This window comes from Mustelus asterias, chromosome 1 (genome assembly GCF_964213995.1).
Source record: "Mustelus asterias chromosome 1, sMusAst1.hap1.1, whole genome shotgun sequence".
NCBI lineage: Eukaryota > Metazoa > Chordata > Chondrichthyes > Carcharhiniformes > Triakidae > Mustelus > Mustelus asterias.
Genome location: NC_135801.1, coordinates 73,937,378 through 73,960,176, shown reverse-complemented (window position 1 = coordinate 73,960,176; position 22,799 = coordinate 73,937,378). Strand labels below are relative to the sequence as shown.

The 22,799-nt window shown below is 43.4% G+C and overlaps 1 protein-coding gene across 1 annotated transcript in view; it reads right to left on the bottom strand.

Annotated features, from left to right (window-relative positions):
* The window catches only part of ndst3 (N-deacetylase/N-sulfotransferase (heparan glucosaminyl) 3), a 538,252-nt gene that overhangs the window by 110,266 nt on the left and 405,187 nt on the right, over positions 1-22,799 (bottom strand). The window contains exons 5-6 of the mRNA XM_078235192.1: positions 20,963-21,117; positions 1,819-2,004 (exon numbers count right to left, since the gene is read on the bottom strand). Coding sequence (XP_078091318.1) covers positions 1,819-2,004; positions 20,963-21,117 — 341 coding nt within the window. The remainder of the gene's footprint in view (positions 1-1,818; positions 2,005-20,962; positions 21,118-22,799) is intronic.

Genomic DNA, 22,799 nt, shown 5'->3' with positions numbered 1-22,799 from the left:
CCTGGACACGCCCCTGCTGCCTCAATCTGGGACTCCGCCCTTCTCTGGGTATAAAGGCGACTGCTCTCCACCCCTTTTGCCTCAGTTCGGATTAGCTATCGGTTCGGGTGTGCTCCAATTCTTTCGTAAATAAAAGCCTGTTATTTAGCAACAACGAGTCTTTGCATAATTGATGGTGCATCATAGACTCAATACTGAGTTCAACAATTTCATAGCATTGTCTCTGTCCCCCATTTTCATTCTGTTTTTTTGCCATATGATGGTCTTAACTCTGTTTTACATGTTTCTACTTTTGAACAGTGCTGTTCATTCACATTCCCTCTGTACAAATGTTTTGTTTCTTTACTACAACCATTATCACTCCCTTTGCCTCATGTTCCATGACATCTTTGCCATTTAATCTCTCCCACCCCTAACCCTATCCCAAACCTTCACTTTTGTTCTCTCTCCCCCTCACCGTTTTCAATGGCATAAAATCCACCAGTTTCTCCAGTTCTGATAAAAACTCATATTCAACTCAAAATGGGCAGCACGGTGGCATAGTGGTTAGTGTTGCTGCCTCACAGCACCAGGGACCCGGGTCCAATTCCTGGTTTGGGTCACTGTCTGTGTGGAGTCTGCACATTCGCTCTGTGTCTGCGTGGGTTTCCTCTGGGTGCTCCAATTTCCTTCCACAGTCTGAAAGACGTGCTGGTTAGGTGCATTGGCCACGCTAAGTTCTCCCTCAGTGTACCCGAACAGGCGCCGGAGTGTGGCAACTAGGGGATTTTCACATGAACTTCTTGCAGTGTTAATGTAAGCCTACTTGTGACACTAATAAATAAACTTTAAACTAACTCTGTTTCTATCCCCATGGATGCTGACAGACTTGTTGAGTGTTTCCAGCACTTTCAGATTTCCAGCATCCGTAGTATTTAGTTCTTATTTAACATTTGTATTCTCTTCATACTGATTGACAATATTAATGTGGAATAAGCCTTTCAGCCATCTATCCCTCGGAACTATAGCTGGATGAAGTTGTGTGAAGGAAGAGATGCTGGGAATGTGGTTGATGATTCATGTTACTTCTCATTAGCTTTATGTTTTGTGACGACAGTTCTGAGTGTTTACTTGTTTGAAGTAGGTAATTTCTTCTTCTAAAACAGTTTCAATGAAAAGTATTTATTTCCAACATTGCTATGGTGATAAAATCCAGTTAAACTTGGTGTTCTGATTACATGTTGCTGTCAAATTTTATCCAAAAAAGCAGATATTTTCTCATAGCTGATTTCACTATTTTTGACCCAAATTCAGCAAACAAATTGGAAGTCCCAGCTATCATATGTGTACAACTAGGAAATAAAATGTATGCATCTCGAGAAACTGTCTAATTTTTTCAAGTGAATGCATGGTCGCCTTTTAGCTTTAGAGTTGTAGATTTATACTAATGGAAACGGTGTGGCAGTTTTTACAAAAGAAGTTTATTTATTTGTGTCACAAGTAGACTTACATTAACACTGCAATGAAGTTACTGTGAAAATTCCCCAGTTGCCACTCTCCGGCACCTGTTCGGGTACACTGAGGAAGAATTTAGCATGGCCAATGCACCTAACCAGCAGGTCTTTCGGACTGTGGGAAGAAACCGGAGCACCCGGAGAAAACCCACGCAGACACGGGGTGAACGTGCAAACTCCACACAGACAGTGACCCAAACTGGGAATTGAACCCGGATCCCTAGCGCTGTGAGGCAGCAGTGCTAACCACTGTGCCGCCCAGTTGACAGTTTGGTCAAATATCGTATAATTCAATATTCTAATATTTCTATAGAGACAATCTTACCATGATGCCACTGTGGATGAAGCCATGTCTGTATCGTGCAGGTTTCAGATGTGGGTACTCTTCAGTGCTGGTCACTTTGATGCCCCACACTTTCTTCCAAGCCTCATAGAGCTGCACATGGACTGGATAGACTCCAGAGTGATGTGGTGCCACGGCATAGCCCATGTCGATGGGAATGCCATGTTTCTGTAAACAGAACAGCATCTGTCAGCTCGTCTAGAAATACTCTTGGGGGCACAGAATGATTAAAAATCTAATTTCACCAGAAACCTAACAGCTGGACATTAAACGATGCAAAGCCAACACAAGTTTTACTGAAGACAGGGGAGAAATCTTCCCCCCCCAGATCTCACATTTTGTTTTTGCAACTGAATGTGCTCTGCTCTTCCTACCTCCATTAGCATGGGCCATACCTTCTGGATGTTTTGCAAGGTTAATAGATAAGACCCCATTAAAATGATGATTATCGTGTGATCAGAGATCAAAGAGTGCTGGGTTGTGGAGGAATATGTTTGGGGAAAAAAGCACTGAAGTGGCACACTGTTTAAATTTTAATTATTCCTTCTGCTGGAAGTAACAAACAGCAATAATTACACATTAAGACATGATTAGTGAATGCCAGTCACCAGCTAAAGTGTGAAGCAGATCTGTTTGAGCTTGATTCCCCAAAAAGAAACCTAACACTGATTAAATGCAGTATTAAAACAAGAAGCACCAAGGTCACACATCACACAGTCAATGATAGAGACTTACAGGCTTTCAACTAAAAAAAAAACACACCACGGTATTTTAATTTGATTTATTCCCTTTAGGATTTTAATTATCAATCTCCCTTCTTTTTCATCATTCACATATTCATATCCAATCTAGATATCCTTTTTTTTCTGATTTCACAGAAAGCATCTGTCTTAAGATAAACAAAAATTTGGTTAAAATGTTTGTATTTACAACGTAAAATGCACAATACATTTTTGACAGATTTATTTTCTTAAGATTATATCACAAGGGAATGTCAGTTCCGAGGAAAAGGGGAAGAATTTCTGAACAGTACTAAGCTCTGGATTAGCATTCATACATTGGGTTCTGCAGCTACAAGTTACAAAAAGGCTCTCTTCTACTATGCCAATAACTTCATTGGACATGTCGGGGGAAATTGTCTAGCCCTGCCCGATACAGACACAAGTTCTGTTACGACTGCTAACTCTCACGAGAGTGGCATAACGGGATTTACAGCAGGGAGATCTCTGTCCCTCACCAGTGAGGTCATCTGGTTCATGCACAGCGAGGGTGTTAACCTGATTAACATTCATTTAAACATTTTGAAAAATTTCAAAACCGGCTTATAACCGTATCTTCCAGGAACATCATATCTTCCAACCCATGATGCAACGCCGACAGGAATCACTACTGGTTTCCAAACAAGACCACCAGATGTGATGTCCACACTGGGGGCCTCAGAGGTCATTGGGGCCTTCATTGGGAAGAAACCGGAGCACCCGGAGGAAACCCACGCAGACACGGGGGGAACGTGCAGACTCCACATGGTCAGAAAATGGCAGGACGCTGTCCCTGGCAACGCCAACCTGGCACTATAGTACCTATAGGTGACTCCATAATGGAGGCCCGCTTCACGTGGGGGGGTGGCGGTGGAGAGGTGATCCGGGGGGAGGCGGGGTCTTTAATGTGGTTTTGAGATGGGGGTGCCCTTTACAAAGGATGCCCCAATATCTGTGGAGTTGGGCCTGCTGGCAGCTTTAGGCCCTGCCCTGACAATGATGGCACAAAACATGCCCCCCTTTTCTCCCCTTAGCTTTATAATGGAAAAATGTGGGAGGATCTGTTTGGAATAGCTGCCTTTTTCTCTGGGAGAATCATGCCAGTTTTCAGTCAGAATCTGACACTTGGTCACGTTTGGGAAAATTCCACCCTTTGTCTGAGAAACTGGTCCATACCGTGCCCAATTTGGGTTGTTACCCCATTCCAGCGGGCAGGAACTATTTGCACATTTCCAGCCAGAAGTGTGCTGGGGGTGAGGGGGGAGGGATGGGAGGGGTGGATTTGCTGACCTCTCCATGGTGTGTTTCGCATGGCAGGAGGTGGCATGCTGTTACAGCTCAGTCGGTAGAGCATTAGACTTTTAATCTGAAGCTCCAGGGTTCAGGTCCTTGTTCACGTCATGCTTTGTCGGGGTGCATCTCAGTGGAAGAGTGTATGTTTTACATGTGTGAGGTCTGGGGTTCAATCTCCACTTCACATTTTGGGCAGCATGTGGCACACTGCTGCCTCTCAGCGCCAGGGACCCGGGTTCAATCCTGACCTCGGGTGACTGTCTGTGTGGAGTTTGCACGTTCTCTCCATGTCTGCATGGATTCCCTCTGGGAATTCTGGTTTCCTCCCACACTCCAAACATGTGCATGTTAGGTGGATTGCCATGCTAATTGCCCTTGGCGTCAAGAAGATTAGTGGGGTAAATATTTGGGGTTATAGGGATAAGGCCTGGGTGGGACTGTTGTTGGTGCAGGCCTGATGGGCCAAATGGCCTCCTCCTGCACTGTATAGATTCTATGATTCCTTTCTGAGGTTGCCTGACCAATTGAACATTTTCTGTTTTTTGTTTCAGATTTCCAGCATCTGCAGTATTTACCTTTTCTACTTATCTGAGGGTTGCTATGGGAACTGTTAGATATTTTAATAAAGTCAGTCGTCGGCCAAACCAGTTACTGCAACTTTCCCCAGGGCTTCAATAGAACTCCCATCGGCACTTGGCTGGTGACATATTCCCTAGAGATCTTGTAAGGATGTCATTTAGGAACCCCTCTGTCGAAGAGCTGTTTGGACTCGAAACGTTAACTCTGTTTCTCTTCATAAATGCTGCCAGACTGAAGAACAGCTTCTTCCCTGTTGCCATCAGACTTTTGAATGGACCTATCTTGCACTAAGTTGATCTTTCTCTCCACACTAGCTATGACTGTAACACTACATTCTGCACTCTTTCCTTTCCTTCTCTATGAATGGTATGCTACATCTGTATAGCGCACAATAAACAATACTTTTTAGTGCATACAAATACATGTGAAAATAATGAATCAAATCAAAGACATGCTGAGTTTATCCAGTATTTTCTGTTGTTATTTTAGAATTCCAGCATCTGCAGTATTTTGCTTTTATTACAGGAACTCCTCCAAACTTGTCTTCCCCAGTGAACATTGTTCACACTCTGAGCTGTATGTCCCAGAAATTCCGGGCTCAGTGGATTCAACACAAAATTGGAACAGACGGGAATAAGAAACAGTGCTGAAATTATTTTAAAAAGCGCAAAGTCAAGTGTTCAGCTGTGTGCTGGACGTTCTACAGTGATTAGCAAAACTTCTCTCATAATGAGGGAACGCGTTCCAAACTGCAGCAGACTTGGACAAAATCCAGGTTTGAGCTGGCAAATACCAGCTGACGTTTAAAAAATTATTTCATAGAATATAAGCATCACCCTTGAACCGAGTGGTTTGCTAAGCCGTTTCAGAGCGCAGTTAAATGCCAACCACATTAGTGTGGATCTGCTGTCACATGTAGGCCAGGTCAGGTGAGAATGACAGATTTCCTTCCCCAAAGGACATTAGTGAACCAGATGGACCGTCACGACAATCGATTACAGTTTCACAGTCACCTTTATTGAGACTAGCTTTCAATTTGAGAATTATTAATTAATTGACTTTAAATTCCAACATGGTAGGATTTGAACCTGTGTACCCAGAGTATTAGCCTGCGTCTCCAGATTACTAGTCCACTAACATTACCACTGTGTCACCATTTCCTCACCTTGCTCTGGTAGGTGCCAGGAAACAACCATTTCAACAAGAAAAGGTCTTGTTCATAGAATCCCTAGTGAGGAAGGAGGCCATTTTGCCCATCGACTCCACAATGAATCTCCAACAGAGCATCTTACCCAGGCCCATAATTCCATGTATTTACCCTGCTAGTCACCCTAACAAACACATCTTGGAACACTAAAGGGCAATTTAGCTCGGCCAATCCACCTAACCCGCACATCTTTGGACTGTGGGAAGAAACTAGAGCACCTGGAGGAAACCCACGCAGACGTGGGGAGAACGTGCAGACTCTGCACACAGTCAGCCAAGGCTGGAATCAAACCTGGGTCCCTGGCGCTGTGAGGCAGCAGTGCTAACCACTGTGCCGCCGTGATGCCACGAGCCTTCTTATCTTTAATTGCATCACCATTGTTAATCTCTCACCATCAACATCCTGTGGTCATCACTGACCAGACGTTGAACTGACCGAGTCGTATCATTAACACTGATGGAGAAGCGGAGAAGTGTATTTTGCAATGGGTGGCTTACCTCTTCGTTCCTCAAAGCCTCACCGCTATCTACAAGGCAAAAGTTGGTACTGCTATTGGACACGCACCATTCACCTGAATACTCAGAGGCTCAGGATTATCCAGATGGAGCAGTTTGCTTGGCCAGTGCTTCTACCACAGGAATCAGTATTCGCTCCCTCCCTGACTGCAGCTTTAATGTGTACTTTCCACAGGGTGCACCAAGCTTGCCTCAAAGCACCTAGCAGTATCTCTACCACCATGAAGGGCCAAAGCAGTAAAATCCTGAAAAAACCTCCAACTTTACTTCCAAGTCATACACCATGCTAACGTAGCACAGTGGTTAGCACTGCTGCTTCACAGCTCCAGGGTCCCGGGTTCGATTCCCAGCTCGGGTCACTATCTGTGTGGAGTTTGCACATTCTTCTCGTGTCTGCGTGGGTTTCCTCCGGGTGCTCCGGTTTCCTCCCACAGTCCAAAGATGTGCGGGTTAGGTTGATTGGCCAGGTTAAAAATTGTCCCTTAGTGTCCTGAGATGTGTAGGTTAGAGGGATTAGTGGGTAAAATGTGTGGGGGTAGGGCCTGGGTGGGATTGTGGTCGGTGCAGACTCGATGGGCCGAATGGCCTCCTTCTGCACTGTAGGGTTTCTATGATTTCTATGATTTCTATATATCCTCATTAACTCATTGTCATTGAGCCAAAATCATGTCATTCCCAACTTAATACTGTTTGTCTCCCCCATCACCACAGGAGTGATGCAGTAGTTAAAGAAGAAAATCCACCACCGCCCTTGGAGAAGGGCAATAAATGCAGCCTTGTCCATGTTGCCCAAATCTCAGGCAAAAAATCAAAAATAATATTGGAAATCAAATGGGCTCAAACATCAGAAAAAAAACACCAAAGGAAAAGGAACTAAAATGTATGAAACAGAGAAGTGTAGAAAGAAAAATGCTAATTTGCATTCCTGGCAAAAAAAAGGACAAACTAAGAATAGGAGTTAATAATAAAGAAAACAACACATGAAAATTAAACTAAGACAAATATTAGATTGCTCAGATGTAAACTGATTTTGAACGTCATCTCTGAGGGACATGTAAAATATTGCAGCTATGCTCAGTGATGATCATAGAATCATAGAATCCTACAGTGCAGAAGGAGGCCATTCAGCCCTTCGGAACTGCACCGACCACAATCCCACCCAGGCCCTATCCCCATAACCCCATGCATTTACCCTAGCTAGTCCTCCTGACACTAAGGGGCAATTTAGCTTGGCCAATCCGCCTAACCCGCACATCTTTGGACTATGGGAGGAAACCGGAGCACCCTGGAGGAAACCCACGCAGACACGGAAAGAATGTGCAAACTCCTTTCTACCTAATTCCAACAAATTTACAGTACAATTTAGTCTATTCATTTGAGGCAGAATCATACTGCAAAAGATATTCCTGAGACAGTCTGTGCAAGAAAATGGGATTAAATTAACATGTAATGCACAATAAGAAAGTTAAGTGAATGGGGTGGCAACATATCCAGACATCAAGATCTAAAATTAACCCTTCTGTTTTAAGAACAACAATGTGCAGAATTCCTGTCTTTTTCCTTAACTATTAACACAGTAACAAAATTCTGCAAACACTTTTAATATACAATGATTTCCATTCCTACAATTTTACCAGTAGATTATTGATTCTGGGGAAAAGCAGGCCTCTTTCTGTTTTCCATCAAGAATCTTCAGGTCCCTGCCCTTTGCAGATGCTACACAGTTCAGCACACTTGTGTGTGACAGATTTTTTTTACCTTTGAGCAATAATTCCTTGAAGGCAGTGTAATGTTCATATTTCATGGAATGTCACAGAACAGAAATGAGCCATATGGCTAGTCAAGTCTGAACTGGTGTATTCTCCACCTGAGCAACTTGGTGTAATCCTAGGTTCATGTTCATTCCCCATATCCTTCTAAGTTACTCTTTTTCAAGCAAATGTCCATAACTCCCTGTTAAGAAATTTATGGGCATTTCTTCAGCAAAGATTTGCAACTGAGAAGTCCTCATTCTAACCACCTACTGCATAAAGACATTTTTGCTAAACTCCCTCTTAATTATTTTTGGTATTATTTAAAATTTGCATATTCTCAGCTGAGAAGGCACCAGATGGACTGCAGCAGTTTAAGGGAGATCACCTTCCCCAGGGCAATTAGGAATGGGCAATAAATGCTGGTCCAGCCAGTGACACCCGAGTCCTGTGAAAGAATATTTTTTAAAGATGAACTCTTGCTAGGAGTTGTTTGGGGATGGACCAGACCGGATGGCAAGTTGTCCATACTTACAAATGGTGCGCCCCGGAAGATTTGAACCCAGGACCTCATCTGAGTGAATCTGATGGGAAGTACAAGTTGGCTGGTGAGCAGGAGTGTGATTTTAGGCACTAGGAACCTACTGGTAGTCAGGTATGTAGCTGGCGGGTGTTGTTTTTGGGAGGATATTTCCTCCTGGGTGATATTTGGTCAAGGTGGGGGGAGGGAGGGGTTACTCCCATGGCAATGGAGGCCCATGGTTTCTTTGAGAGGCTTAGATATGCATTCCTGACCAAAAAAAGAAACACAAATGTTTTGAAATCACTTAATTTTATTGCCCCTTTTCTGACAACTACCCAATTTTACGAGTGGGTCTGTCCTGCGCGCCATTGCTGCAACGTTTAGTTAAAATATTGTTGAGGTCCGAATTATATTCTGAATTTAACATATTGATATGATCACTGCCTGTGCGTGGCAGCTGCCACAGCCCTTCTTCTAGGTACTTAGTTAAAATGGTGATAAGTGGGGCTGCATCGGGATTGCACTGCTATTTTAACCAATTTCCTGTTTTGGGGAGTGTGGTGAACCGTAGATGGTTACCACTATGGGTACTGAACCATAGATGGTCAGCACTATGGGTACTTGTACATATGTTACTGTTGTCACTGTTGGGGTTAGGGTTGGGGTGTTCTACCTGTTGGTATTGTTCTGTGGTACACTCCGGTTGGCTCCGCCTACCTGTAGGAGTATAAAGGTCACTGCACTGCCGGGTGACCCTTTAGTCTGGGATTGTATTGTTGTACAGTATGCTCCATTCTTGTTACTAATAAAAGCCTTTATTTCCCGGGTACGATCCAGCCTCTCGAGTGATTTAATCGTGCATCAGGGAGACAGGGTTAAAATGGGAGCTGAACATCAACTCACTGATTAGTGGTCAATATCTCTCACTATTTATTTTATCCTAGTCCTTCATAATCAAGTATAAGGCAAGCTCAGCTCTGGTAATCAAAGTTTTCAAGTCTCTTTTCTTTTTGCACAATTTCTTACAACAGGGTGACATGGTGGCACAGTGGTTAGCACTGCTGCCTCACAGTGCCAGAGACCCAGGTTCGATTCCGGCCTTGGGTCACTGTCTATGTACAGTTTGCACATTCTCCCCGTGTCTGCATGGGTTTCCTCCAGGTGCTCCAGTTTCCTCCCACAGTCCAAAGATGTGCGGGTTAGGGGGATTGGCCATGTTAAATTGACCCTAGTGTCAGGGGATTAGCAGGGTAAATATATGGGGATAGGGCCTGGGTGGGATTGTTGTTGGTGCAGACTCAATGGGCCAAATGGTCTCCTTCTGAACGGTAAGGATTCAATGGGATAAGACCTTAGAATGTGACAGCACAGAAATAGGCCATTATTCAACTTGTCAAGCTTACACTAATGTTTCTTTCTGCATTGCCAATCTAGTGCAAGACCACAGTTCCATTTGTTCCCCATACTCTTTATATTCTTTACAAGCAACACTCTATGCCCTTTTAAATATAATTAATGAGTTCTGCTTCAAAACAGCGCATTGTCCATATTCTAATCACCGTCTGGTGTGAAGAATTTTTCTGATATATTTTATGTTGCTGAACTGCATTTCCCATCTACCTGCCCACGTTTTGAGCTGAATTAAGTCCTCCTGCAGTCTTTCACAATCTCCATCACAATTCATTATACCCATCCAATGTGAAATCAATAAGTTTCAATATTATTTTAGTCCAGCTTATTCATGTATATAGTAATGGGAACAGCACTATTCCTGAGGAACCACACTCTCCACAACTTTTTAGTCTGAAATACGCTTTATTTTGTCTTCCAGCCACCTGCCTATCTCCGTGAAAATGTTACCTTTAATTCCATGAACCACTGTCTTTACAATATGCTTCTTGTGTGGTACCTTATTGAACGTTTTAGGAAAATCCATAGAACCCGATTGAAGGTGAAAAATATGAATGATGAAGATTAATGATGACCTTAGGCTTCACTGTAGAAACAAATCTTACACAATGATAGTGAGTTCCGTCAATGGTTTACAAATGCAGCCAGACAATTAACTCTGGTTTACAAGTGCAGTCAGACAATACAGCTTATTCTCTGCTCTATTAGTGGCAGCATGCATGGCTTGCCAAGCCCTGAAGGAGCTGGCTGTAGAACCACCTTGTTACTCCAGTCGTTGAGACAGTGCCATGTTTATTCTATTGTAAATTTTTAGCTGCCGCAGCCTCCAGCTCCGCCTCCAGCCAATTCAGTTGGAGGGCAAATATAGGTGATGAACAGCCACGTTTGCTACTTTTCCAACATAGATAATCACTTTCCTCATAGTCAAAGGTCTTAATAGAGGTCAATTTTTTGCTATTGATAAAGTTTTTAATCTAAAGAGGAAATAACTGTACAATTCTTACTCCATCTTATGATACTGTTTCCATATTCAAATGATTCCACTTGTCATGAGAAAACAAGGTAGGAAATGATTAAACGTATTGCATTGGTCTTTACTTAGTAACCCAAAATGATGTTTTGTGGCTGCAAGCAGAAATACCGGATTTCTGAAATTCTGCATGCTAACACAGCTTCTCAGGGTGGGGTAGAAGGCGAGTTCATAGAATCATAGAACCCCACAGTGCAGAAGGAGACCATTTGACCCATTGACCCAGCATCGAGCCAGCACCCAGGCCCTATCCCCGTAAATCCATAAATTTACCCTGCTAATACTCCTAAGGGGCAATTTAGCATGGCCAATCAGCGTAACCCTGCAAACTCAACACAGACAGTCACCCAAGGCCGGAATTGAAACCGGGTCCTGGTGCTGTGAGGCAGCAGTGCTAACCACTGTGCCACCATGCCGTCCATAGTTCAAGAGTACTGGGGAGGAGGGGGTGAGTAAGATTTAATCAGGCGAGGAAGACTTTTAGAAGAGTTCCTCCGATTGGTACAGATAGCCCCCAAAGTTGGTCCAACACTTCCCTAAAGCTGTTATGATTCCCACATGATGTGGGCCTCCCCGCACTCCAGGTAAAATACCAATAGAGATGGGATGAGGCCCATAAGTGGCTATTAGGTCCAAGGGTGGGAAGGCCACCTGTTACCTCCTCCACCCCCTGAAATATTCAGACAGGCAGATAGATGGCGCAAAGGCCATCTTACATCATTCATGACCTCCCCGTCACCCCACCTTCAAACCGATTGATGGGGAGCATAAGTTCCAGGCCAATATGTCTTTGCTTTGGGATTGCACAGAAATTTAAAACGGAAGACTCTTAAAATGCCCTTTATCTTTCCAAATTCTTTCTCTTTGCGAATCATTTTGTTATTACCCATTTCTTTTAACCTGAGAGAAGAGGTCAGGAAGATGGCGAGTGACCTGCATCATCGACTCTTTCATAATCCTAACCATCTATTCCCTTCCCCTGTCCAATTGTCTTCTCAGCGCATATATACAATTTGCTTAAACCACAATCTGTGGTAATGAGTTTTATATTATAACTGAGTGAAGAAATTTTGTCCAAATTCCCTATTGGACTTTGAGGTGACTATCTTATATTGATGGCCTCTAGTAATGCTCCGCCCTGCAAGAGCAAACATTCTTTCTGCAACCACTCTATCGAAACCTTTCCGAATTTTAAAGAGATTGGCCAATCCCAGATTTTCACTCTGAGATGGAGAAAGGTTATTAAACACAGTAAACTGATGTCCTTTTTCACATATCTAAAGGAGAATGTGATTGGGGCAGTGCCCTGTGCTCTGTACATTTTTAGGGACTTGTTTTGTAATAATCTGTGCCAGAAATGCATATGCAATCATCCTACATGAATAGATAAAGAAATTGCACACTCTGAAAAGCAATGATGAAATTTAACAGCCAGAGGGTTCAAATGATAAATATTCTGGACAAGCTACAGCTTATCCACGTTGTTTAAACTTATAAAAGTCTATTTTATCTCATCATAAAGCTTGCTTGATTATTATTGTTCCACGTGGCCAAACAATGGTTCTCATGACATTGCAAAATAGCAGATCAAAGTACAGGCAAAAATCAAATTGGTATCGCCACAAAAATAGGCTCAGTCCAAATAAACGCACTCCTTGGAATTTATCGTTGATATTAGATGATTGCAGTAAATACTTTTATATTGTTAATGTCGATTTTAATGGCTGTTCCAGTTTTACAGAGAATAGTGAGAGATACAGTGGCATAGAGTATTGTGGGGAACAGTGAGAGATATGTGAGGGGCACCGAGTGTCTGGTGGTGAACAGTGTGAGTACAGGAGTACTGAGAGTCTGGTGTTGAACAATATTACGACCCTTGTTCAGACCCAGGGATATGGGAGGGGGGAGGGGGAGTCCAGTTGGGAACCAATAATGTTTTGTTTCAAGTGGATAATGGCTGAGGTTCAAGACACATTTTTGGAACAAAGCCACAAGATTCCACAGGTTTTGAACAAACAAAAGCAAAATTTACTACAAGTTCAGAATGTTCAAATATTTTTCAATATGTATCTTATATTTAAACATTCAGGTGAGTATGAGGCACATGCGAATTAATAAACAAATTGTGGTTGAACACGTTACACTACAGAGTAAATGACAGATGCAACCAAAACTGAGTTCATGGATTTATTAAGAACTCTCCCAAATGTCACAAACACCAAGTCAAATAATCCCATCGAGACTCTCGGCGCAATTCTCCCAAAAAACTTTGAGGTGTGGGAAATGCGGTTCGATTTCCATTGGGTGGGTTGGTGTGATCCCGACTGCAATCTACTCAAACTTAGACTTTTTTTGAGCTCGGGATGATTCACACCATAAATGACATGTACAGTACCTAAAACATCAGCAAGGGTGGCTCCTCGCCGGCCTCAAGCCCCCCTAATTGTCGGTAGCAGTGTCCACCCAAGTGTAAGCGACACTCTGATATGGGGTCACCAAAGGCCTCGCCCTCTGGAAATGGATGCTTTGACCATGGGCGCTCTGGAGGTGAATGCTGACCTTGCTCTCACTCAGAGTCCATGGCACCTGTTCCCCGCTTATAGAGACCTGTTGTAATTGGCCAGATGATTTACTCCTGGGAGGGAGGGAGAAGCATGGGAGCACACTGGGAGGCCGCTGAATTCAACTTTAATCTCGCTAATCAGATTAAAATCAATGCAAATGAGCTTTCTGGGCGAGATCCTGATTACACCAGCCGGGATGAGCCAGAAGCATCGGAAATTGTTTAAATTCCGGCACAAATCCCGTTTCAATCCTCCAGCCAAATTCACCAGCCCAGCAGGATTTGTACTTGGGGCTAACAGGGCTGGAGAATAGCTCCCTCTATCTGACAAGGAATTCCCAGCCTCAATTTCAAAGATTAGACCTTGTAATTCTCTCAAAAAGTTGCTCACACTTGGGGCTTTACCAATGGGCCAGCTCACAGTGTTTGAATCTCACCTTCTGCGATTCTGTCTCCCTGGATTCCTGAGTATACTCAAACTCTAGCTCACAATCACATTTTCAGATCCATGGCCGTGTCAAGCAGAATACCACCACCGTCGTGGGCGGCACTGTGGCACAGTGGTTAGCACCGCTGCCTCACAGTGCCAGGGACCTGGGTTCAATTCCGGCCTCGGTCACTGTCTGTGTGCAGTTTGCACATTCTTCCCATAGGTTTCCTCCGGGTGCTCCGGTTTCCTCCCATAGTCCAAAGATGTGCGGGTTAGGTTGATTGGCCATGCTATATTAACCCAAGTGTCAGTGGCATCAGCAGGGTAAATGAAAGATTACGGGAATAGGGCCTGGGTAGGATTGTGGTTGATGGGTTGAATGGCTTCCTTCTGCACTGTAGGGATTCTATGATTCCAAAGGGGCACCTGTGCCCCAGCAATACACAGTAAACAGTCAGTCTACTAACTGCAGCTCCTTCTTTAATTTAGAGCTTATTTCCTTGCTTCCTTCTTTTAACTTAAGTGGGACCTGCCTGTACCTGGATCTGGTACACATCTGGCTGGCAGACTCTCCAAAACTCACTGTCTTAAGAAGAGTTATTCACTGACACTCGAACTGATCTGGAGACCTATCAAAATACTCCCAGAGAGTTCACCCTTGTTATAGGCAGAGACCAATTCAATAAGCATCGGAACACCCTGTATCCTAAATGTGACAATTCCACAGATTGTAAATTTAGCACCCATGGACTCAAAGATAAATGGATTTCATGAAAACAGAGCTACAGATGCACTGAGGGGCTGCTGGAGAGATATAGGGAACTGAGAGTCTGGTGCTAAGAGTCTGGTGGAGAACAGTGAGAGGTACAGGGACACAGAGTCTCATGTAGAAAGTGAGAGATACAGGGATAATGAGAGTTTAGTGGATCAAGGTCAGATTTTCGTGGATGAGGTGGGAAGTTTGATTCCCCACTTGGAGACCTGTCTTCTTGATAAGGGTTCCTATCAGCCATATATTTGTGGTGGACTCACTGCCTGTGGAGCCATACCAAGAGGCAGCCAGAGAGGTGTGGGAGTGCTGAAGTGAGCTGGTAAGAAGGCCTCCTCAGTTCTTTGGGATTTTGCCCCAGTTACAGTGAAGACCACCAGGCCTTCTAGTCCTCACACCTCTGCCAACCCAAAGCCGTAAACAACGCACCCCATGCCTCTTCCATGCTCCTTCCATATGTCTTCCATTACCCCCATGCTCCTTCCATGTCCCCTGCATCTTTCATACATTCTCGCCCAGTATGCACAATGCACAGAACCAATAAATCACGTAATAATAGTGGCAATTCTTTGACATCTTCTGTTTCTGTGGCAGTTTCTTCAGTGAAGGTTTGCCATTACCTACTCTGTATTCAACCTGTGTAAACAGACCCCTTGCTGAGAATTTTGAAGGTCAGCCAAGCATTCACAATGAGGTGATCTACCATAGAATCCCTACAGTGCAGAAGAAGGCCATTCATCCAATCAAATCTGCAACAACTCAGCATCTTACCCAGGCACAGTTACCTCCCCCATCCCGCCCATAACCCTGTGTTCTTACCATGGATAATCGACCTAACCTACACATCTTGAGACACTAAGGGATAATTTAGCATGGACAATCCACCTAACCTGCACATATCTGGGAGGAAACCGGAGCATCCAGTAGAAACCCACGCGGAGAGGGAGACAATGTTCAAACTCCACAGAGACAGTCACCCAAGGTAGGAATTCAACCCGGAAACTGGCAATTTTATCAACAGAAACAGCTGGCTAGACATCTGTTTCTCTGAAATCCTCATTATGAATGATTTGTGACCAGCTAACTATTGATAATAGCTCCTCTTATTGCATTTTAAATCATGGCAGCCTCTGGATTGGAAGAGTAACATTTACAATTTGCCATTCCCAGAACAGAGTTCTGCATGATGGGAATTTGAGGAAACAGCATCACTGTGCCCAACTTGTAGCCTGTGAGATTTATTTTCATGTTCACATTCAAAACTTGGGCTCCTGTCATGTGAAGCTCTGCCCTGACAATGTTAAATTGTAAACCGTCACCTCAATACATACTGTGAATTTTCTCATGGTCTTTAGTCCTGTTAGAAGATCCTACTTGAATACTTATGGTTTCCATAAAATGGCAATAAGCCGCAGCAGGCTGAAAATGGCAGTGCACTATTTATCACCCTCATCTCAATCTTGACGTCTTTGATGTGGCCTTCACGTGGCCAGCTACAGTCCTCATCTATTTCAGCTGGGAGCCTACTTTCAATATGCTGACCAGGCTCCAATGATGCACATATTACACACCCAAATTTGAGGTATCATCGATCAAAGAGTGTATCCAGGCTCTGCCCAATGATATTAGGCAAAGAGCAGTCCAACCATAAATGCTGTTCTTTACGTCACAAAAATCTGATCTTCTGACAGCCTGTACAAGCAATTCCCTCCCTCCATATCCTGTGGTTGCCTCACCTCAAGTCCATTATTTTGACTTTGTTCTGCAGCGGAGCTATTAATTGCCTACTCACTCTATAGTTGCAGCTTGTACAGCATGCCAATCATATGATAATAAGACCTGGCCTTCAAAATGCATTGTGCCTCATAGAGTGCATAGTGGGTTTATGATTCAATCATTCACCCTTCCACTCATCCATATCTGCCAGCAGATAGGATCGACTTTCATGGACAAACTTCGATTTGGCATTTCCCTATATAGCATGTTAGGAAGGCCTACCAATACACTAATCTAGCTGCTGGTCAAACTTATAAAATATATTTCAAAAGGCTATTTTAATCCATTAAATACTGACTCTAACATAATTGGCCATGAAATTCCATGGAGATCACCCCAGTCTTGGAAGATAACAGCAAGTGGCCAATGGAACCCTTAAGAAATGCAGTTTTCCTGGGGATTCCTCTGCCAGAGTTATATCAGAAAACCTGAGAAATCCTGTGGAATTTTAGCATAATTTTAAAGATTATACAGATTCAATATATTGGGTAATATGGCTTCTGTATATTAAGTAATCTGTAATAAATAACAGTTCACACACAATGGCCTGTCAGCACAATGTGTTTGCCTTTTGGAAGAGAGATAACTTGGTGGACATTCCACATGACTTCCAGTGAAATATACAGTGCAGTAACGGATTCATTCTTAAATATAGAGCGTATAAGCCAAGTAAGTCACAAACCGAGCTACAGCTTTGGGAAGACTTGTTTGGGGTGAAATGGGTCTTATGCAGTAGCATTAATCAAGAGATGGTAAATTGGCAGCTTGCTTTACACCAGCAATGAGTTTTATGTAAAACAAATTCAAGCAGATTGATCTGGTGAAGAAAGCTGTCTTTAATCATGAATATAAAAGTAGTGAGTAAAAGCTCAAACTGCAACTGTTCTGTTCATGTGCTCCATTTTTAAAAAAAAGCCGCTTGTTGTCAGTTGAGTGATTGCCAGGAATGATGATTCTTTCTCTTACTTTATAAGTCTTCCATGAAGGCAAACACAACCTAAGCCAAGAACACTTGAAAATCAAGAGGTAAAAGGTAGAGAGGAATGAGAAAAAAACCCCACAATCACCAATGAAACGATACTGGGAAAATCATTAGAAGTTGGGGTGGCATGGTGGCACAGTGGTTAGCACTGCTGTCTCACAGCGCCAGGGACCCGGGTTCAATTCCGACCTCAGGTCACTGTCTGTGTGGAGTTTACCCGTTCTCCCCATGTCTGTGTGGGTTTCCTCCAGGTGTTCCGGTTTCCTCCCACCGTCCAAAGATGTGCGGCCATGCTAAATTTACCCTAGTGTCGGGGGATTAGCAGGGTAAATATCTGGGGTTACAGGAACAGGGCCTGGCTGGGATTGAGGTGAGTGCAGACCTGATGGACCGAATGGCTTCCTTCTGCACTGTCAGGATTTTATGATTCCAAGTAAAAGCCAACAGCTTCTCCTGGCTTTCATCCTAGGGTCTGAAAAGAGGTGACTGCAGATTCTGGAAAGGTCCAAGTGGATTGGAAAATTGCAAATGTGATACTTCTATTCAAGGAAGGAGGGAAACAGAGGCAGGAAATCATGGATTAACTGGCCTAATATCTGTCATAGGAAAATGCTGGAATCCATTATTAAGGAGGTCGCAGGATATTTAGAAAATCATAGTATAATCATACGTAGTCAACATGGTTTTGTGAAAGGAAATCATGCGTGATTAATTTATTAGCGTTGTTTGAGGATGTAACAAGCAAGGTAATTAAAGGGGAACCTGTAATTGCGGTGTTCTTGGATTTCCAAAAGATATTTCATAAGGGGCCACATCAAAGGGGATAATGTATTAGCATGGACAGAGTATTGGTTAGCTAACAGGAAGTAGAGAGCAGGCATAATTGGGTCATTTTCGGGATGGCAAGCTATTACCAGTGGAGTGCCACAGGGATTGGTGGTGAGGCTTCAACTACTTACAATGTATAGCAATGACTTGGATGCAGGGACTGAATGTATGGTAGCTAAATTTACTGATGACACGGCAATACATAGTGAGTAAGTTGTCAAGAGGACATAAAGAGTCTAAAAAGGGATCTAGATAGGTTAAGTGGGGGCAACAAATTGGCAGATGGAACATAATATGGGAAAATGTGAACATGTCCACTTTGGGAGGAAGAATAGAAAATCAGTATTTTTTAAAAATACATTTATGTAGGTGGGCATCACTGGCTAGGTTAGCATTTATTGCTCATCAGGTGGTGGTGGTGAGCTGCTTTCTTAAACCACTGCAGTCCCTGAGGTGTAGGTACACCCATAGTGCTGTGTGGGAGGGAGTTCCAGAATTTTGACCCAACGACAGTGAAGGAATGGTGATATATTCCCAAGTCAGGATGGTGAGCGACTTGGAGCAGAACCTCAAGGTGGTGGTGTTCCCTGGTATTTGCTGCTCTTGTTCTTCTCGATAAAAGTTTAAGGTTTATTTATTGGTGTCACAACAAGGCTTATATTAACATTGCAATTAAGTTACTGTGAAAATCCCCGAGTAGATGGTAGTGGTTGTGGATTTGGAAGGTGCTGCCTAAGGAACCTTGGTGAATTCCCTGAATTCCTGCAGTGCATCTTGTAGATGGTACACACGGCTGCCACTGTTCATTGGTGGTGAAGGGAATGAATGTTTGTGGAAGGAAGAGCAATCAAGCCGGTTGCTCTGAACTGGATGGCATTGAGCTTCTTGAATGTTGTTGGAGCTGCACTCATCCAGGCAAGTGGAGAGTATTCCATTACACTCCTGACTTGTGCCTTGTAGGAAGTGGCTTTTGGGGGGAAGGGGGTGTCAGGAGGTGATCTACTTTTTGCTGGATTCCTAGCCTTTGACCTTCTCTGGTAGCCACAGTATTTATATGATTAGTCCAGTCCAGTTCAGTTTCTGGTCAATGGTATCCCCAGGATGTTGATGGTGGGGGGATTCAGTGATGGCAATGTGAGGGTATGTTATTTGAATGGGGAGAGACTGCAGAACTATGATAGTGGGTTTTGGATGCCTTGGTACAAGCATCACAAAAAGTTGGTAAGCAGGTACAGCAAGTGATTAAGATGGCAAATGGAATGTTAGCATTTATTGTAAGGAGAATCGAGTATATAGTTAGGTAAGTATTGCAGCAGCTAAGCAGGGCTTTAGTAAGACCACATCTGGAATACTGTGTACACTTTTGGTCTCCTTACTTAAGAAATGATATTGTTGCATTAGAAGCAGTTTAGAGAAGGTTCACTCAACTGATTCCTAAAATGAAAGTTTTATCTTATGAAGAAAGGTTGAGCAGTTTGAGACTATACGCATTGCAGTTTAGAAAAACGAGAAGTGATCTTATTGAAACATATAAGATCCTGACGGAGTTTGATAGGTGGATGCTGAGATGATGTTTCTCCTCATGGGGGAGTTGAGAACTGGGGTACACAGTTCAAAAATTAGGGCCAGACTTTTCTGGTTCCTTGTGCTGGCAGGATCTTCTGGTCTTGCCTACAGTGTACCCCAACCATCGTTTCCCGGTGGCATGCGATGCACTCAATGGGAAGTCTCTTTGGCAGCAGCGGGACCTGGGGATCCCACCACTGGCGAATAGCATGCCACCTCCCACTGCAAGAAAAATACCCCCCCAGGGAGGCCAGAAAAGCCTCCCTCACTCTCTCATTTAAGACAGAGATGAGGGAATTTTTTTTCTCTTGGAGAGTTGATATTCTTTTGAATTCTCTTCCCCAGAGGGCAGAGGAGGCAGGGTTATTCATATATTCAGAGCTCAGGTAGATAGAATTTTGGTCAACAAGAGAGTCAAGAGTTATATGTGACGGATGGGAAAGAGGAGCTGATGCCACAATCAGATCGACCATGATCTTATCGAATGGCAAAGTAGGCTTGAGGAGCGTAATGGCCTACTCATGCTGCTAATTCCTGTGTTCTTATCCTGTTCACCTTAATACTTCCACACATTACTGAATAGGGATTGGTATCGAATGATCAAAGATAGGAATTGAGATTTGGCTCACCCTAACTTGAAGATCTTAAGGTTATCTACAGTAACCTCATTGTTGGTGATCACAGGGTGAGCTTGTGTCCAGTTGTAGCAACTAGGGATGAGCAACACATGCTGGCCTTGCCAGTGACACTCACATCCCATGAAATAATTTTTAAAAAAACTGTGCTTGCATGAGTGTTGGAGGGTGAATGAGTGAAAGTCCTTTGGAGATAAGTTGTATACATATATGTATTTATATATTTGCTTCGCTTGAATTCTAACACTGATGTTTGAATTTATGTAAAGAACAGGTGTGTAATGTTTCAGGCACTTTGATTTTATCTGGAATGAATTGCATCTTTAAGAATACCATTACTAATAGGCCAGTATTTTACACCCTTGCCCGCTCAAGGCTCCTAAGATCCTGCCCGAGGCCAATGGAGAATGCTGTTCTGCGAGCCATGTGGTAGTAAAATTCAGGCCGTAGTCTTTTTTACTCCTCTTCAAATTAGCTTCTTAACAACATTATCAAACCAATTAATACTCACTAATGCAAACTCCTTGTTGAGAATCATTTGCTCAGCCAGCACTGACTCGTTGTGGAAGAGATGAGGTTGCATGTGACTCCACATGTGGGGGAACCACCAGAATTCATTCACGTACTTTAGCAGCAAATCATCACCTTCATCCTCTGCAAGCGTCCCTGTAAAACCAAACAAATTCAGGTCGTGATGATTGGGTCTAAAGAGTTTCTGGAATTAACAGACTAAATCATAAGATGCTCTTCCAGTATTAAAGGGGTGTAAAAAGAAACGCACTGGAGTAAAGATAACCTTTGCCACGCAGCAGCCATTGTGTTCCTTGATCCTGTTTGTGAAATACAGCAGGTGCACTGGACTAACAAAGTAGCAAAGAGTTCTCCTCAAACGTCCGTGCTGTGGAAACCATAGCCGGCTGGACTGCTACTCCGTCAGAGATTACAAATTTCTCAGTGGACCTTCCAACCCGGGCCTGGTAGGAGGATAGGGAGGCTAGACAGGGAGGCGTCAGTGCAGGAGGAGTCAGTGAGGAGCGAGAAGTGGTTTTAATCCTTCTAACCTTTCTTGGATACCTATTCTGCAAAGAGAACCGGAAACATCCAAAGTCTCTGATTTAAATCAGAATTTCGGATTGTTCCAGATGCAGGGTAATTGCCCACCAAAAGTTTAAACTTGCCAGGCAATTCCTGTGCAGTCTTTGCACGGGGACTTCCAAGGGGTCCTGTTGCGCACGAACAGATGAAAAAGGAACAGGAGCAGATCATTCGGTCCCTCGAGCCTGCTCCGCCATTCGTTAAGATCATGGCTGATCTGTACATGTTTCAAGTTCTACATTCCTACTGGCCCAGCCAGCGAGGCCCAAATCCCATGAACGAATAAAACAAAAATTCCCAAGTAGTCCCGATAACCCAATCAAACCCTTGCCTCACAAAAGTTCATCTCCCTCCGCCTTAAACATTTTCAATGACCCTGCCTCCACCACCTTCTGAGGCAGAGTGTTCCAAAATTGCACAACTGTCCAGAGAAAAAAATTCACCTCATCTCCATCCTAAAAGGGTGACCCCTAATTTTAAAATATTGTCCCCCTAGTTCTGGACTCAGCCACAGGAGGAAACATCCTTTCCACAGCCACCTTATCAAGGCAATTCAGGATCTTATATACTTCAATCGAGGGTCACCTCTCACTCTTCTAAACTTCAGTGGAAACAAGCACAGTTTGTCTAATCTTTCCTCATAATACCACCCACTTATTCTAGGTCTCAATCTAATAAACCTCCTCTGAACCGCCCCCAACACATTTACATCCTTCCTTACGGAAAAGTACCAAAACTGAACACAATATTCAAAATCTGGTCTTCTGGCCATGACTCCCCTTTCCCTGACCCGCTGGGAGAAGAGGGGTTCCAGGCCATTATGCAAGTTCTGAGCATTGTAAATTCACATGCAAGAAGCCGTATCCATGGTTACAAAAGACTTGCACATTTAGAGAAATGACGACTTAGTTGATAGAAATATGGAGATTTACATTTCAAACATGGAATGCCACATGCATGCAATCAAACAGCCTCATATTTCTAGGGAATCCATAAATCTGAAAAAAAATTCATTGCTCTTTTTATTATCTCTGGGACCAATGAGACAGAAGGAATTGGTGAATATACAGCGAACTTGCTAATTTGGCAAAACTCCCCTGTGGCTCCCTGAAATGAACTAGCAGCATAAAATATCAGAGATCTGATTATTTTCTCTGCTGCAGTCCATGTCACCCTACTGTGGGCTATTTACCTAGCCTACACTTGTACAGTTCATGAGAAAGAATGAGAAAAGTTCATCTCAGTCAATATAC